The sequence below is a fragment of the Desmodus rotundus genome, chromosome 1, assembly GCF_022682495.2.
Source record: "Desmodus rotundus isolate HL8 chromosome 1, HLdesRot8A.1, whole genome shotgun sequence".
Taxonomy (NCBI): Eukaryota; Metazoa; Chordata; class Mammalia; order Chiroptera; family Phyllostomidae; genus Desmodus; species Desmodus rotundus.
In genome coordinates this window covers 51023102-51041537 of record NC_071387.1, presented here as the reverse complement: position 1 = coordinate 51041537, position 18436 = coordinate 51023102, and the positions used below count along the sequence as shown (strand labels likewise).

At 42.4% G+C, this 18436-nt stretch overlaps 1 protein-coding gene across 8 annotated transcripts in view; it reads right to left on the bottom strand.

The window, feature by feature from the left end:
• SMARCA2 (SWI/SNF related BAF chromatin remodeling complex subunit ATPase 2) overlaps positions 1-18436 on the bottom strand; it is a 158373-nt gene that overhangs the window by 18110 nt on the left and 121827 nt on the right. For 6 of the 8 annotated variants that reach the window (XM_053924100.2, XM_071221523.1, XM_053924107.2 and 3 more), the window contains exons 28-29: positions 10542-10759; positions 3063-3116 (exon numbers count right to left, since the gene is read on the bottom strand). In XM_053924100.2, coding sequence (XP_053780075.1) covers positions 3063-3116; positions 10542-10759 — 272 coding nt within the window. Of the gene's footprint in view, positions 1-3062; positions 3117-10541; positions 10760-12510; positions 12607-13853; positions 13996-18436 lie in introns of those variants that run through there. The other 2 variants (XM_053924120.2, XM_071221521.1) reach the window with 2 other exon arrangements.

Sequence of the window (18436 nt, the reverse complement as noted above, 5' to 3'; positions counted from 1 at the left end):
TGCCTGGGAAAGCAAACAAACCAAGTTTATTTGTGGCCTGCCCACCTGCTGTACGTGGGTATAATTGGCCAAGCAACACAAGAGTCAAGTCACCAGGAGTCAAAGCAGCCTATTCCAGTAAATATCTGCAAGTATCAATAATTTTAATGAGGGCAAACTAAAGTGCTGGAATCCAGAGTTCTCTGAGTAGATTCTCTCTGGAGTAAATGCACCTTCTGAGCTCAAAGCCAACATTTCCCAAAGTGTGCTCCATGCAACACAAGCTTAACACACAGCTAACAGTGTTCCTGGAAAAGGACAGGGCGGGGCCCGCTTGTCAAATGAGTTCGGGAAGCACTGGATTAAACAAAGTTCAGCAGGTTGCTTTACAGCAAAACTTCTCAGAGCCTCTAACTGCACCGGGAGTTCTCCAGGAAGCTACAGGACTTGAGTGTGAGGACCACACCCTGGGAAGCATCTAGTGCATGAGGCCATGACCTCGCCAGGCTACAGCCACACAACGTCAAGTGTCGGCTTCAGGCAGAGTCCAAAGTATCCGACACAGAGTAAACGGAGAAAGGCTCTTCAGCTCGAACTAAGACTTCCTCAAGGTGTATCCACTCGGTCACGTTACTGTATTTTCACAGCAATTTCTCTGTATTATCTAATTAGGGTTATTAAGTGTAAAGGTGCTTGGGCCTGAGATCCACAGTCACAGCCCCTCTACAGCATTTAAAGAAATATGGACTGTCTGGTGTCAACATTGCTAAAAATAAATTCTGTCCAAAAGACCTTGGCTGGTCCTGAAGGGAGAGTCAATACCAACGAAACAATCACAACGTCAAGGGCTGTTCATAGCTATGGAGAGAATTCAGATTTCCTGGGATGGAGTATGTGGGGCTGGGTAGCTGCACCTCCACACACACACACGCCACGTTTTCATTTCACCCACATTTCTGTAATGACACCACGTCACTTACCACTCAGGAGAGAGACCCAAGAGTTACCTTCCTCTTCCCATCCAGTCTGCCCCTAAGTCTTGGCAATCACACTCCTAAGTAGGTATTCTCTTGTCTTCCTACCCACTGCTGTGTCCCACGCCATGTCCCTCTTCCCTTGGACCTGATAGTCCAGTCATCCTGAGATCTGTGTGGTCTCTAAGGAGACCCTGCTTTTCCATACCTCCACGGCAGCTCATGCACATGGGCTGAGAACCACTGCCCCCTCCTCCCCGCCCCTGCCACAGTCCACTTGGGGAATCCCCACTCTGCCCACAGCCCACTTGAAGCTTTCCCCACTCCGGCCCTATTCCTCCCCTCCCACCCTGTCCACTAACTTTATACATGCAGTGCATCCATAACTACTTCATGGCGCTCTTTCTAACTGTGCTTCAGGTATTCCATCTTACTCATTTCTCTCCCATTCTCAACACCTGCACAGAGACTGAAACACAGACATGCCCACTGCTTTTGAACCTATGAAAAAAGGATTTAAAAAACAATTTTAAAAATGTATACATCATAATGCAACTTCTGAACATGTCCTAAACTCAGACTTCTGGGAAAAGGAAGCATATGCGAGAGTAAGGGACGAAACAGACTCCACAGCTCTGAGGAAGCAAGCCTGGGCCCCTCGCTAGCGCTCTGGAAATTCCAGTTCAAACATGTCTCCAGTAAAAATGGATTTATCTAGGTGCCAACTACCTGCAGTCATACTGTTTCCTCAAAAAGCCTGGGCATGACATTGGAGGCTCGCAATAACCTTTAAAGTTGTTATTAATCCACTTTCCATGGTTACATGACCATTTTGATGGAAGAAGGGGAAAAGAGCTTATGTGTGTCCTTGTTCAGTGGGCTGGGTGTTTAACCTCACATCATACCATTTAGACCCCAAAGCCTCCTTTCTGTGTTGTGGGGGGTGGGAGTGTTATCCCAAGTTGGATCATTATCTAAACTGCCCATACTAACTACGTCGAGCATGTACTGTTTCAATCCTGAAATTCGAATCCAAACTGAGTTCTTCCTCATAGTGGCAAAAACAGAACACAATTCTTGACATCTCTCAGGACATTCTATGGACAGTGTGTCTGGCTTCCAGGATTGACAACTGTTCACTGAACACCAACAGAAAATATTTTTAGAGAGACAATCTTGTTCAACAGTTTCATTTCCACATGGACGTAGGCAGGTACACATCACGCCCACCTTCAGTCTCCTTCCATAAAGGAGAATGCCACAACTGGTGACCAGGATTCATTCTGGAATACGGGACAGTTTCCGCTCCTTTTCCTCCTTGCCTAATTCAGAGCCTATTCCAGTGGGGAGAACATGCCATAAAGGACATCGCTGGGTCAACTAACAAACGTGGACTACAGATGGCAAAGTATTATGTTGATACTTTTTAAAGGTACAGGAGAACTGTACACTTTCAACACATTAGTAACGACTCCCAACCCTGGTAAATCAGGCAAATCCCTTTCTCCCTCTCAACCAGCATCATCTCGTTCTCACAAGATCTCTAGGAGAAAAGCATTTCCACCTTCCACCTGACAGAGCACAGGCACACAAATGTTAAACAGATTGGCTTCGGACACTTAGGACTATGCGTGACGGGCAGGCCCAGGAGTCACACTCTGAACTCAACCCAGTGCGTGAACCCTGGGCGTGCCACCAGTTAACTCCAGAACAGCAGACACCGCGCACTGCAGGGGATCCGGTGCCAGGGTGCTGGCCACTGAGCTTCGAAAGCAAGACACACAAAGTGAGAGGCCCGCAGGATGTCAGACAGAAGCTGCGCCGACAGGGAGGGGAAACAACGGAAACCCACGTCCGAGGTGCGGCAGGGAGGGGCAGGCTGGCTGGCGGCACCTTTTAAGAAGTGCATTTACAGAACGGACCCCAAGGGGAAACACTGCACAAACAACCCCAAAGCCATGGTGGGTGTTTTGGAGCATCCGTGCCTCCATCCCACACTCCAGGTAGGGGTCAGCAGGAGGCAACGAGAAATTTGGTTCCAACTCCTTAGGAATCAGTCTGTTGGGATACCTGCATTTAGAAACATGGGAATACAAGACAGATCCTGACCTGTTTCCTTCTATTTCCAACTGAGAATTACTGGGCACCTTCTCCACGTTACACCTGTGGTAGAGTAGAAAGAACACTACAGTCAGAAGACCTGGGTACCCGTCCCGGCCTGGCTCCTGCCTCCTAGGTTGGGTGACCTTGGGTCATTCATCTCACTCACCTACCTGCTTTGCCTACCGCATGAGATGGTTGGGACGGTCACACGGGTTTATGTTTGGAACCTCATTTGAAAAAATACACACTTCTCCACAAATGGGGGAAGAAAAGATTTCCTAACCTCTTTGGGACTTTCCGGCTTCTCTCAAACACGTAAATGCCTGCTACGCTGGTCCCAGTCCCCTTCACACCTGTTCTGCGGGGCCGTTAGAGCGCATGCTCCACCCACTGTTCTGGAAGCCATGAAAAACAGGCAGCATTGCCAGGGGTGTGTGTGACCTCAGGGAAGTAAGCTCATCCAAGTCCAGCTCCTCCTTTGTCAAATGGGGATAATACTCACCTCAGATTTTGTGAACATGAGATAGGGTACCGTACTTGGTCACAGCAGCCGGCGCAGAGGGTGCACCAAGCAGTGGCCAGACTCGGTTTCTAAACACCATCTAGGTTTTGGACTCTGCTTCTCAGAACTCTATTCTATTCCCTCTATTCCAAAAGAATCACTGAGCGAATGATTTTCAACTGGAAATGCGCACCTGAGGTCTTTAGTCCTTTCTGGTATCCCTTTGTGTGGTGGCAGAGAAGTGGCTGACAGGTGTGACAAATCTTGAGAAAACCCTCCGTCCCAACAAGGTCTTACACTAGGCACTGCCCGGCACACGCTGAACCATATGTGGCCACTCAGAGATCCCTCCTCAGACCCACTGCCCGTGCTGCCTTAGCAGGAGGCTTGCAGAGGGGACAAAGCCTAAACAGAGAAGCACGGGGGAGAGCCCTGGCTCTATTCCAAATAGGAGAATTAGTTGGAATGTCTGAAATATGAGGGGCGGCACGTAGAAAAATGACATTGGGAAGGTCACCAGGGCCAGATTGCAGGAGACCAGCGTCCTCATGGTAGAGGTTTAGTCACCATCAGGTAGGCTACTGAAATGTTCAACGGGAAGCTACTGAAGGTGCTTAAGGAACAGTGGGACATGATCAGATGCTTGTCCAAAAGGAAGGCAGAACGAGGGGCAAACTAGAGGCAGGGAACACAGGCAGGACACATCTGCCCCAGGCCAAGCAGGGGACAGGAAGGGCCTAATGAAGACAGCGCGTGAGGAGGCAGAAGGAGGGGTGTGCTGGAGAGATGCTTGTGTGCATCTCTCACAAGCACCTGTGAACCGAAAGGTTGCTGATTCAATTCCCAGTCAGGGCACATGCCTGGGTTGCAGGGGAGCTTCCCCTCACTCAAGGATAAATAAATAAAATCTTTAACAAAAATTTGGTGTGTGTGTGTATTCCCCCTAAAAGTGACCATAAACATGAAATAATGCCATTGTACCCTTATACAATGGGCTCACACGACCCCCTCTTTTCCTGAATTCCCCAGTCCACTGCCTGTGCAGTAACATCGGGCAGGAGGGCTATCTCCTCCACCGCAGGGGGGCAAGTACCTCTAGTCCTATTCAGCAGTACAGGGCTGGAAATAAGGGGGGGGAAGTACAATAAATGAAGAAATGACTTCCTACAATGTGAAAAGAGCTAAGATTCAGACCCAGCTAAGGCTTTCCACCATCCCTACAGAGAACATCAGGGCTTCCCAAAATGGGGGGCAAGAAGACAGTCCCAGCTCAGGGAAGAGAGCAGAACCTTAAGAGCCTCAGGGAGAAAGGAGCCGTGTGGTTGTCACCCTTGTCACCCACCCCACCGCTTCCCTGTGTCCATTCTCAAAGCTGGTGGACATGAAGTCTGTAAGCCCTTCACAGACCCCAGGGTCAGTCCTCACGAAATGCTCCCGCTGCAGTCTTCAACTATTGGTGGAGAGGGAGGAAGTGATAATAACCTCATATTCTGACTCCAGATTCTTCAGGAATGAGAACAATGCTCAGATTTGAAAAGCAAGGCTAATAAAGGTTGAACAAAAGCTACTGGTAGGAGAGTGGACAGGAAGCACATCAACACACTTCAAATGAGTTCAAGTGTCCAGTTGCAAACTAATTACATCCTGAAAAAGTATGTAGATTGCTCCTTCTAACACTGGTTAAGAAATTACAGAGACTAGAAATAGAATCAGAAGACCAGAGATAAGCGAATGTCCCAATTTCAAAAGGAGAAAGAAAACTTGAGACTGCTCTGCTTGATGTGGACCCTGGGTAAAACTTAAGAAGAAATTATTCAGATGCCATGGGGCTATTTAGAGAAGATAAATAACATCATTAAGGAGCAGTAGGGGGTCTCTTAGAAAAAGCCAGGACAAGCTAACCTCATTTCATTCTTTCAGCTGGAATTCTAGGCTGATAGATTGGGGAGGCCATAAATACAGTATGGCTTGGTTTTAGCCTTTCCTGATAACCTTGAGGACGGATAGATAAATGCGGGTGACAGGAGGGCATGGTCAGGTGAGTTCACAGGTGGCTAATCAACTTTCAGGATTCCTGGTTAATAAATTCATGTCAACCTGGAGTGATTTTCAGGCCATGATACAGAGACCTGTCCTTTGCCCTGTAGCAGTTTCTCAACAATATCATATGGCAAATCTTTAGATGACAAAAACGAGCGAAACCCTAAAAATCAAACAAAAAACCCCCAACCCCCCAAAAGCAAAACACTTAGGCAGACAAATAAACATGATTTTTTAAAAAGGCACAAAAATTCAGTTATATCAATAGTGTGATAAAACAAAAATCAATTAAATGGAACTGTATAGGGATAAGAATAAAACCAGTAGGTACTGGTTAAAAAAAAAAAAAAAAAAAAGAAATGCTTAGTTGAAGACTACCCTTGGCAGCACTTCAGTGAGAAAAGAGCTGTCTGCTCGTTTGGGGGAGCGGGAATTTTTCCAACACATCACATGTTCAACCTGAGTTAACTCTGTGTCAAACTTGCTGGAGGAAGTTCACACACTCTTGAGTTATGTTAACAAACTCTGGTGTTCGGAATAAGAAAGCTAACCATCCTGCACTTCGCCCACAGGATACCCGTGAAGGTCTGGGGGCCGCGTTTCAAATGGGGCACTAAGAAGGCAGAATGGGCCAAAGGGGGCGGGCCAGGGTGGTAGAGCTCTAGGTACCACTGGATAGCAAAGTGAGGTGTTTCAGCCTGAAGGAGAATGTCCTGAGGTGAAAGAATGTGTTTACAAATGTTTTACAGGACATTTCTTGGATTGAGAACAGATTTACTTTCTGAAGGTCTAAGTAGAACAAACAGCTGGAAGTAGAGGGCTGAATCCATCTTCACGTGGGAAATGGCCGTTGTGTTTAGAGGTGCCCTTTGGTGTCATGCACTGCATGCCGGGAACGAATGCCACACTAAGGCTGGATGAGTCTGCCAGAGGTTGGGGGACACGCACAGGTCATGGGAAGTTGGACCAGGTAGAGCTAAAACCCCTTCCAACACTGAGAATTGCTCTAGGAATCGCTCTCTTTATTGAGGTAACTATAAGCCATGGCTCTAGACTCAGAATAGCCCCACCAGACCCTACTCTTCACCCTCTTATTCTACAATCTTGTCCCAGGGACAAGGCTAAAGGGTACAGATGCAAATTAGGTTGAATTCCTTTACGAAGACATGGCAAGTTAAATGTCACATCAACTGAGAATATGATTTTAAAAGCCTTCTACATAAACAGAAAACAAAGCGTGCTTACTTAACAAGTTGAAGCAAAGCCTTCTGATACTACCTGACGTACAGTTTTCTGTTTGGGGAAATACAACGGTGGGGACGAGTAGCAGCAGACTGTGCTCCCTCCGACAGCAAACACTGCAGAGAGATCTTACATGTATGAATCACACAGTTTGGGGCAACATTTCAAAAATGATCCTCCTTTTAAAAAAATGAGGCCTGATGCCGAAAACAAAGACAATAAATAGATGCTTATGTTATCCTAGTCCTTTGTAAAAGATAAAGTACATCTGTCCCAGAATCATGGAAGAACTGTGAAAAAAACAGTCTCACAAGAGCTAATTAATTCTTATATATCAGTTAAATATAGATGGCAGGTATTACTTAATATACCGCTAATCTTGCCCCACTGATAGAGCTCGAACATTTGACTGAGGTGATGGGAGGGAAGTTAGTACAGGTGGTATTTCCTTCACAGGCAGGTTGAGTTACTATATTAGTAGCTGACTTTAATGGTGCAAAATTCTGAACACATGGAGAGGTACATTTCCCAGCAGCATTTTCTAAAACCAACCAAAAATATGACAACATATCTAATTACAGCCCTCCTAATTTGAGTGCCTCCTACTTGAGCACCAAGTTTGGTAAGAGAAATAAAAAATATAAATAGAGTAAGTGCTTTTTCTCAAGGATTACTAACACGAAACATACATGAAAGATGCAGCGGTGGGAAACTTTGTGCATACATCCCAGAATGTACCTGAAATGCGGGAGCTAACAGCATGGGCCTTACAGGGTGCTTGTCAAAGGAAAGGTAAAATACATCATAAAACCAGAGAAGGTGGGGGGAGAAACCACTCAATGTCTGCATGCTGAAATATTTAAATATCCTTTCGCTCTAGTGCAACTAAAGATGCACTCAAGGATCAGTCCACACAAGATGTGTTTTCTGTTTTTTAGAGATAAAAAGATGCAAAGCCTATCAGAAAGGACACTTACTTTATAGTGCTCAGAGCCCCATTCACCCAAGAGATTAGTTATACATAGTCAGAAAGGCTGATTATTAATAATTAAACTGTTCAGAAAGCTTGGGTTTTATTAACTCATCAAATCTTCATAATGCCTCTAGAAGCAGGCCAGTGATTATTCCATTTTTAGGTAAGAAAACTGAGGTAAAGCAAATTGCTCACTCCCACCCCGGCCAGGTGGCTCAAACGATTGATCCCTGCATGTTTGATCCCTGGTCAGGGCACATACCTAGGTTGCAAGTTAAATTCCTGGTCTGGGTGCGTAAGACAGGCAACCGATGATATTTCCCTCTCATATCAATGTTTCTCTCTCTCTCTCTCTCAAATCAATGAGAGAATCCCCAGGTGAAGATTTAAAATTGCTCACTCCCTGGCCCGCCCCCTCTCCCCAACCCCCACTAGAGTAGAGTTAGGATTCAAACACAGGTAGTAAAATCAAGACAAAAGCTTGTGCTCTAACCTACTATACTATGCTTAACTGATGTTTAAGGGACCTAATATGATACTAGTCTGTATTTGGGGTGGTTTCTAGGAAAGCTGTCCGTCCACAGCCACATGAGTCAGTAAATCACAAACTCAGAAGGCTATGGAGCCAGGAGATGTGAGTGAGTGCAGGGAGCCAGGTGTGGGAAGCATGACGATAAAGGGGAACTGACACTCCACACTCCAGGAATCAGAGTGGGTGATGGAGCCCGTGGCAAACGAGAGATATGACTGCAACCTGAGGGAAAGTTGGGTAGAGTGCTACCAGACTTTTAGGTTTTTCCAAAAGGGGGAGGGGGAGTAAAAAATATATTAAGTTTTATAAGAAGATCTCTCTAGTTTAATGTGCTTGCTTTTTAATTAAAAAAAAAAAAGACTATGTGAAACATGAAATAAAGCAATCTGTTGGCAGTCTGTGGTTCACTGGCTAGTGACCTCTCTTACGCCATTAAAGGCAAAGACAACCATCACCTGGTACAACGGGCCCAGCTTCTCAACCTGTAAGACCTTCCTCGGCTGTTCTCAGGCTACAGCAGCCCCACACTCACCCAGCAGGTAATGAACAAAATGCCTGTCACAGACCAAGGCGCACCTGGTCCACAAGACAGACATGTTGATCTCCTGAGACAAAGGCAAAAAAGCTAGAGGCATATGCAGAGTGATACACTCGGCTTATTTTTTTCTTTCCTTAGGGGCTGATAAAGTGAGGTGTCATTGTCCCAGTCGGCCTGGATGGGAATAGTTCCTGCCTGCGGCAGACCCACCGGTCGGGCTGGGGGTAAATAGAAACTCAACAGAGAGAGTCACTGATTCTTGGTTTACAAGGAAGTTTGCAGTTCACTCTAGTCAAAGAACGAACTCGTGGCCAAATTTTCCTTCCTGGATTGCTGTCGTTCCCCTGTATCAATGAACAGCTCACCCAGACCCAATAGATGGGGCTGCCCTTTGTGGCTACTTCAGAATTCTGAAATGGGATCCATTTAAAAAAAAAAAAAGAAAGAAAAAAAAAGGAAGAAAGTAAAAAATGTAAGCAGGGGACTTAAGAGGCCTGGTAGGTAAAGACAGGCAAATTATCCCGACCCTTTCAAACGCATCTCCTCCCACCCACTGGTCACCATTTCTGACAACTCCTTACAGATAACACAATAAAAATGTAACAATAAAACCCCATGGTTGGAAGTTTCTTGCTTTTTTTACTATTTAGTCTTTATAATGATGTTTTTCCTGTTATAACACATTCACCAAAGTCACAATGAAAAACTAAAATCACAATTAGTTATTTATTTTTAAACACTTCCAGGTATGCAGAACAAAACTAGTTAATGTAAAAAAAAAAAAAAAAAAAGTAACTAAAAAATGATTAATACCATTATGCAATTTAGAGAAATAAGATGTTTAATTGTTTTGTTTCCTATCAATTTTTCAACTGGAATGAGATATGATCTTCCTAATTATAACTGCATCAGATGATTATCCAGTGGAAACCAAATCAACTAACCACAATGTAGCCTAAAGAGTTTATCTACTGTATAGGGCTGACCAAGACCCTAAAAGACCTTTGCTTTGGCTTTCAAATAACTGCTCACTATCTAAAATAGTCTGGGGATAGTGTCCAGTACAGATTTCTCAAAGTTCACATTCAAAAGTTCCATGAAAAAGAGGTAAACTTTCTGAAATATCATCCTGTCTATGAAGTATTACTAGGAAGAAGAAGATGGCTCAAACAAGTACTCAGAAATTCAGGTGTGTTGGAAGGAAAGAAGGAACAGTCATTTTGATAAAGCATCTGCTTGGTTGTGAACAGAGTCTTCACATGAAATATTTACATTAAATATACTAGGACTATACTTTCTCCAACAATTCAACGCGAAAGTATAATCTTATTCTGTCAATCCAATCCTTCCACATAAATGATGATATTTCAGAGGTCCTTACGAATCCTTTTCCAGTTCAGATTGCTTTTGTTAGTTTTGTAATCTAAACTCCTGTTTCCAAGTATCTTAAACACTACACAGCAAAACATCATCCAAGACAGTAGCAGTGGCCATTTTGAACCCGGCAGAAGGTTACCGATACCTTTGGCGTGAGAGCCCTAAAACACAAAGTGGAAAGAACGTAAAAAACCCAGTGCACACCTTCGTAACTCTGGCTCAGAGGAAGCCTCACTCACGCCCCTGGTGAGGACCACCGAGAGGGAGGGGGAAACACTCACCTGTCTTTGTAGTTTATCACGGTATCGATGATAGCGTTCATCTGCTTGGTCAGTTTAGGGGGATTTGGTGATAGTTTCTCCGCAGGAGGGCGGCCTCTTCTCTTCTTAGCTTTTTCCACATCTTCTTTTGCAGGATCTTTATCCACATTTCTTCGTCTTTTTCGTTTCTTAAGCCGTACTTCTTCTTCCATTTCTTCCAAATTCCCGTCTTCAATGGCCTGTTAATATGGCACAAAGGAGAAAAATTCAAGACAAGAAAATAACAAATACGTATATATACACATACAATTTGAATTAGAATAAAATGAAACAAACAAAAAAAATAAAAGTTAACAGCAATCAGTGGAGTAGGAAGAAAAAGGGAAGACCACCATATTGAATAAATGCATCTTTAACCCAAGTCTGTTTTATGAGCAAAATATGTTGAAGGCCCGAAACACTAATAGTAAAGACTATGACAAATGTGAGAAGATCTATATATTTACATGTTTGAAGTTAACTGAATCCAACTGAAATTTTAGCTCAATAGAAGAATTAGACCTTAAATGTCTCATTACTGTAAGGGGAGAAAAGATACAACCAAAAATAAAAGGGATGAGTGAAGAAAAAAATTTCCCTGAGAATACATCCTTACAATCATAAGCATTGACCATTTCTTTTGTATGATTTTACATCAATTTATTCATGTTTCACAACATAAATCAAAACTGTATCCAGATTTTGTTCTAACGTAGCAATTAGTAAACAAGGAAACCGAAAAGAGCAAAGCCACATTCCTTTGCAAACGCACTTAAATCATCCGATGAAGAACACACACACTCACAAACAACAAACACTTTTTTTTTTTCCAATTACCTGCAAACGCTTGCTTTAAACCAGAGCCAGCAGCACTAATGCAGAGAGATAATAAAATAGCTATAAAAACAACCAGGTATAAAAGAAACCTGCTCATAAATGGCTAAAAGATCCATGTGACAGACCCAGAAGTTTAAACTTTTTTTTTTCCTGGCACATCTCAAAACTTAAGAAAAAATAGAGGGGGAAAAAAAAACTGCAAAAGGAAAAAAAACCCACAACAGATAAAAGAATATTTGATCATGAAAAAAATATTTTTTAAATCTTTAAATTATATTTCAAGATTGCCTTCTTACACAAAATAACTGATGTTGTTATTTGTTCCTCCTGCCTCTCAATATTGCCTCCAGTATGCAAATGCTAATCAATCCTTTCTCGCAGCTGAAAGAGCTCTAATCATAAGGCAATTACCTTCATTTCTCCACAGCACCAAACATGGCTAATATTTATGATCATGTGAGTATAACAATCAATATAAAGAGTGATTACAGCTCAGACATGATTTCTTTCACTTGTGTACAATGCCTCCTGAAAAAGAAAGGTTTTGTGAAGAAAACCTGGTGCAGAACACAAAACAACCTGGCATGTTAAAAATGCCAGTGGGATTAAAAAATATGTTTTCTATGCATCTTCCAATGTGCAAACCCGTAGAAGCAACATGCACACAGACAGAATCCTAAGGGACAGTCTGAGCCTAGGCCTTAATAATCAAAAGACAATTTCCATCACGATCCTACAATGTTCAGATAACCACTATGAAGGAGGCGAGATCTGATGAATTATGAGGAAAAAGGAAAAAGGAGGAAAAAAAGAGCTCCACGTTATTCATTAATATTCATTTGCCTAAAAGCAGGACACCCACTATACAGCTAAACACACTGCAGCTAAGCGAAGATTAAGAAAAGGAAATTGTCCCGCAAATCTTGGAGGCTGAACATGCTAATAATAAATACAGCATGCAAGGCTGTCAACAGTTAATGGTACTGCTCTCCTCAAGCACCCAGTTGCACACAGAAATACGGAGAACACCGGCTTTTGATGTGTTACACACCTACACATGCCTGGGATGTAGTTCTACTGAATCTTCAAGACGGCAACGAAAAAGGATATTTACCTTACCACTATCAGCAGGCCGGCTATCGGAAATCACAGTTAGTGGGGATAAAATTAACAAGCCAGCAAAGCAGCGAGCTGCTAGTCTCTTCATCAGCTGATCAGGAAAAAAAAGAGAGCTGGGGAAAGGCTATGTTTTCATATACAAGTAATTTTATTTCACTGAAAATTTAATACTGAAAGGATTGTGGATACTCAAATCTGCTGTTTCATTCTACCTACTACAAGGCCCGAAGCCTTCCTCCTTCAGCCTGTTTTAATATTGACAACTACTTATCATATTTTTTTCCCCTCTTATTATTCCAGGCAGCAGAATTAGAGATTTTTAGCTCAGGCAGTTTCTGATTCTTACTTGCATTTTAACAATTAAGCCAATAAGAAAACAAATTAATATTCAAATGTATTTTCAAAAATTAAAACAAGGTATGTTTTTTGTATTTTAAACCTTATTTTAGTGCTTTTTAATAAAATGAGCTGCATGGTTTGGAAGCAGTCTAAGATGATTTTTTTTTAAATAAAAGAATTTCTTTTTCATTAAATGCATGTCAGTAAAAGCAATGTGCATGTTCTCAAGTTCCAGTATTTTCATAAAATATGTTATTCTGCTCTTTATAGAAAATCCCAAACAACTGTGACACTTCACTTTCAGTTTCATGCTGTAAAATTTTTCATTGTTTTTCTTTTCAGTGGGATAAATGAAGAGGGAGGGGGAAGTTGTAAAGGATATTTCTATTCTCACCGCCCCCCCCCCTTAACTTTGCAAAAAAAAAAAAAAAAAAAAAAAGGAACAAAGCATAAGCTTGTGATATCTGGACTTTTAAATCTCTAAATCTAAGTAGCTAAAAAGCGAAAACAAATTAAACTGCAAAAAGAACTAGTGAAACAATTTTTATTACAATTGCTAATACATGCAGATTCTTATTAAATTTTAGGTTTTGGAATCACACGAAAACACACAAAGTACTGACCATTATTCCCCTTAAATTAAGGTTTTATGCAGGAATGCAGAGAGCTACAAAACACCCTCCCTCCTCCCCAAAGACCCCCAAACATCCATTTGCAGTGCTTCACGTTCAGGGATTTCTAAGGGTCTGGTTCTAATGGAAATCAATTCCCTAAATATTTCCCGGTGCTTTTCGCACTTAAAGAGTAGAGTAAGATTACTCCTGCATGTAAGTAAAATTATTCATGGACATTTAAAACTGTTCTTTAATTTAAAAAAATTACTTAAACTGGCTCAACTGACTCAACTCAGTGCTAGGAGAGGGGGGGCACAAAAAAAAACCCCAAAAAACTTGCTACACAATGCTAAAGTACTACCCCAAAAAGAATTCCCTTCCAAACCTTTTACCAGCACAATAATGAAATAAATCACAGAAGCAAACCCCCAGTTTCCGACTGGTGACGTGTTGCGCAAGAGTGCGAGCCCTAATTCAACATACAGACGGCTCCCATGCTGAACTGCCTCTAGATTTAATGAAGTGAATAGGAAGGAAGTCGGGGAAAAAAAGTGTACAAATAAGAAATTAACACTTTCCTTCCCTATGCAAACGGTGAGCTACAACTACAGCGAAGTTTGTGAGGCGCTTCTTTCCTTAAAGGCACACTGCACCCTTTTGGCTCCGGATGTCACTAAAAAAAAAAAAAAACAAAAACCAACAAAACCCTTCTGGTGATAAAAAAAAAAAAATTCCCAGCCAAGTTAAAACAGTGAAGCATATTTCAGCCTGCGTTTTTCCTGAATGAAGCTGGGAATTACTCCTTTCTCCACTGGATGGCAACCTTTTTTCTCCTCCCTTCTTTCTCTTTCTTCCTTTCAATTTTTTTTTTTTTTTTTTTAAGAATACATTTTCACGACACAGGACGGGCAAGAATGGGATACAGACTGACTCCTTTCTCAGTTCTTAAGAAAGTGGCGTGTGGATTCTGTAAGATGCAGGAGAGGTCATGCAGAAATAGCTGTTTCAGAGGAACCCTCTCTGCAGCTTGCAGAGCACATGGCAGACCTGGGAATCAGCCACACGTGGGTCCAGCCGTGCCCCTGTCATCCGACACACACTAGTCTTTTAGTGAAAGTCGCACAGTCCAGAGAGTCTGCATTACCCTCGTTCTTCTTGCCCGCTGTGTAATGAGGTGCTATTTTACATGACTTCACAATGCACACGGTAGAATGGATCCAAGACTATGAATGGATAACCAGGGAAAAAGCAAACAAAAGCCAATTCAGGCACCTGGTTTCACTGGGGTTGCTTCTTCCTCCTCAGCATCTCCGAAGTCCACCACACAGCTGTAGCACAGCCCTTACAGTGGAACGGACCATCTTAGGGAAAACTGAAAGGAGCGATTGGAAACACATCTAGATAATGCACGGGAAATTTCTTGGATGCAAAATGGGGAATTTAGTATTGTAATACTTGGCTCCAATGTTTAAGGATCACATTTCTGACCACTGACACATTCTCTGGGGGTGGTCCTCCCCCCTCAAGAGCTCTAGGACTCCAGCAGAACCTAGGATGCTACTGGGGGGTGGCAGTGGGGTTACAGAGTTGAGGGCTAAACATTAAAGAACTGGGTCATGTCAATATTATCACTTCCTGTGGGCCAGTCATACATCAGTAAACTTGATTCCATTATTCCGGGAGCTTAAACTTCCCTCAAGCTTGTTGTATGGGGCCCTGGAAGCCAATAGTATAGTTAATGACCCTCCCCCCCTCAAACACCACAGCAACAGCAACAAAAAAATGGAACTTTAAAATTCAAGATTTCACATATGAGAAACTTTCTTATAATAGGAATATTTAACAACAGCAAAAAAAAATTGAACATGGAATTCTTGTTCAAAATGACACATCATTTTAGGCACACGGTTTAAGAAAGACTGCAGCACTGTGGGATATAGAATTTCAGACTCACAGCTTTGCACAAGTAGAATTTGGATTATTATCACCCCCCAAAGCAACTAGTTAGAAAAGAATGCATCAAGTTCCCTAGGGTGAAATAAGCTGGACACAAAAGGACAAATATTGTCTGATTGCTCTTAAGTGAGAAAGAAGAACAGTGATTAGCAGGGGTCAAATGGAGAGGGGACTGGTGCTATTATTGACTAATGAGCACAGAATTTCAGTGTGGAACGATGGAAAAGTTCTGGAGTGGATAGAGGTGATTGTTGTACAGCAATGTGCTGAAGTATATACTTAGAATGGTTCAAATAACGCATTTTAATGGTATTTTACCACAATAATAAAAAACTGCCCTGGGAAAAAATTAAATTTTCTAAATATTAGGGGGGAAAAACCCCAACAACTACACGTTCATACATGTTCCTACCACCTCAAAAGAGCATACAATACCAGTGAAATCTCGCTAGCTTTCCTTCTAAACTCAAAACTTACAGAATTTCAAAAGGTAGCATGTTCAGTCTTGCCCTGGCCAGTGTCTAGAAGCCTTTCCAAACCCTTATTCATTCAGATGTTATTGAGATAGCCACAATGTAAGGAAATACCTGTATATAGAGCATACCTATTCACAGACTTTATTTTTATAATTTTGTTAACAATTTGAATAACACATATTCAAGAAAAGAGACAAGTCAATCTGCAGGCTAAGGATTTTTTTAGCATATATTTTTTCTTTTTCGTGGTGGTACAATTACAACTGATGACATGTTGATTCAATAGACTCTCATTTCTTCACTCATTTGCCAGGCAACTTGGATGCAACTGCACGCCCAGCTCTCCCTGAGTGGGAGACTGAAATACCCAGCTCAGGGCACAAAGGGGAAGGGAATGGAGCCTCAGTTTAGCTGAACTTCTGGTACAGTGGGCTTTTCGGTTTCTTGTTCAAGTACTTTGAAAATCACTTTCACAAAAATGGACTAAGCCTCTCTCTGTGCCGCATGGCAAACAGAAACTACATAAGGAAACCCAGGGGAGAAGTGGGAAAGGGGAGCCACAGCTTATCCAACTGGGATGAGGCTAATTAGTGCATCATATCAGGTAAAAGCAATTTGGGGTTGAGAAGAAGAAAAAGAGTATAGGAAGAACAGAAATTATTTCAGCCATAAGATAAACAAGATACCCATAGGGTGTCTTTCAGGCCAGTATGAAGCTAATACTGTATTCAGAGAACGACTTTTAGATTTAGCAGACAGTGGCTACCCAAAACACCCATCCCCGTAGACCCTACCACATTACAAACACAACGTAGTGACTCCTTTGTTGTTACAGGCTGAGGCAAACACTATGCTGCACCTCCCTTGGGTGAAATCAATCAAAGAACCGGAGAGAATCTGGGAGCCCGAAAGAGGCTTAGAGAAACAATGGAGAATTAAAAGAAAGGCAGTTCTGCCTTCTTATCCTGACACCATTTACTCAGTTCCTATCAACTTATAATGTGGCCAGAACTCTACCCCGCTGGACTCTTGGGCAAGGCTTCTCTGGTAAGTCTGGGCCACCTGGGTACGTTGGGGTTCTCAGTACATTAGAAACATGCAGACGTGCCAAGGCCAAAGGAGGAAACAGATTGTGGTAATATTTCAGTACTTGCAGAGAATAATGTAATGCTATTGAAACAGACAATAGAATGATTACGAGTATAACCTCATTTGGAGATGATATCAAATGGTGAACGGAAGGTCCCTGAGCCAAAAAAAGATGGTTCTCTTCCGAGCTTCCCTGCGACAGGCTGTCTATGAGGAACCGGGCCCCTGCCCAGGCTTACATCGTATTACAGGACAACTTCTCTGGTCTATAAAGACACTGCAGTTAAAAGCACCAAAATCAAATGAGAGGGTGCTTGAGAGTAGGGCACTTGCTCTACTTGAGGCAGATGTAAGGAAGGCCATTAATAGCCAAACTACACGGGAGTAGAAGACATAAGTAAAACAACCCCCAAAATAAAGACTACCGTAGTTTGAGGCCATCTGATAGAGGAGAGAAATAGCTTAAGTTTCAAAAAATCTCCACCCTCACCACCAACAGCAGCAGCAGCTCACTCACACTGTTCACTATGTTGCCAGGCACTCAGCGCCTCCCAGACCTTTGCTCATTTAATGCTCATTAACAACCCTACGAGGTAGCAACTATTATTCTCCTCACTTTACAGATGAGGAAACTGAGGCACAGAGAGATGAAGCATCTTACTCCAGATCATACAAGTCACAGAGCCAGCTGGAGTTTGAAATCTGAGAGTGTGGCTGTGTGAACTACACCCTTAACAAGGCTGTTAATCTACTTTGAAGCACATACAATGACTTGAACCATCAGGAAAAGGCCAAATTACGCTTGCTAGGCTCAGGGGAATAATGCAAGTAAAAAGATAACACGGTACATCTTAGAAGGAATTCCAGCAAAGATACACACGAACATATGTGCAGTCCTTGCTTTGCACGGAAGCGTGGGGCCCTGTACATTGAAACCATACACAGCCATTGTAATCATCAATGGGAACATTATGACTGTGCCATGACTTTACAAATTTAAGTCAAAACATTAAAAACTCATTGTTGGTTATACATGTACACGGAAATAAAAACCATGGTAAGACGAACATTTATCTAGTACACAAATTTAAAATAATGTCAATATTGAGCATTAAATAACATGATCTGAAATGAACATTTTCTTTTGCATGCCTTGGCAAATTGCCAAGGATCAACTTCCAGCATTTTATCCTTTGCCTTTTCAATGGAGTCAAAGATCTCCGAGTTCCTTTAATTTTAAGGGATTTTTTGTTTTGCTTTTGTTTTTACTGGCATCACTTTCTCTGGAAGATCGTCATCTTTTCCATCACAACTATTTCCTCAATTACGTCAGTAAGTCTGTCTGCACTAAGTCCCTCTGGCTGAACATCTCAAGGCTCTCCTTTATGGCCACTTTGCCATCTCGCATCTTTCCTCAAGTAAGCTCTTGAGAGGGCTGTCTTCTAAA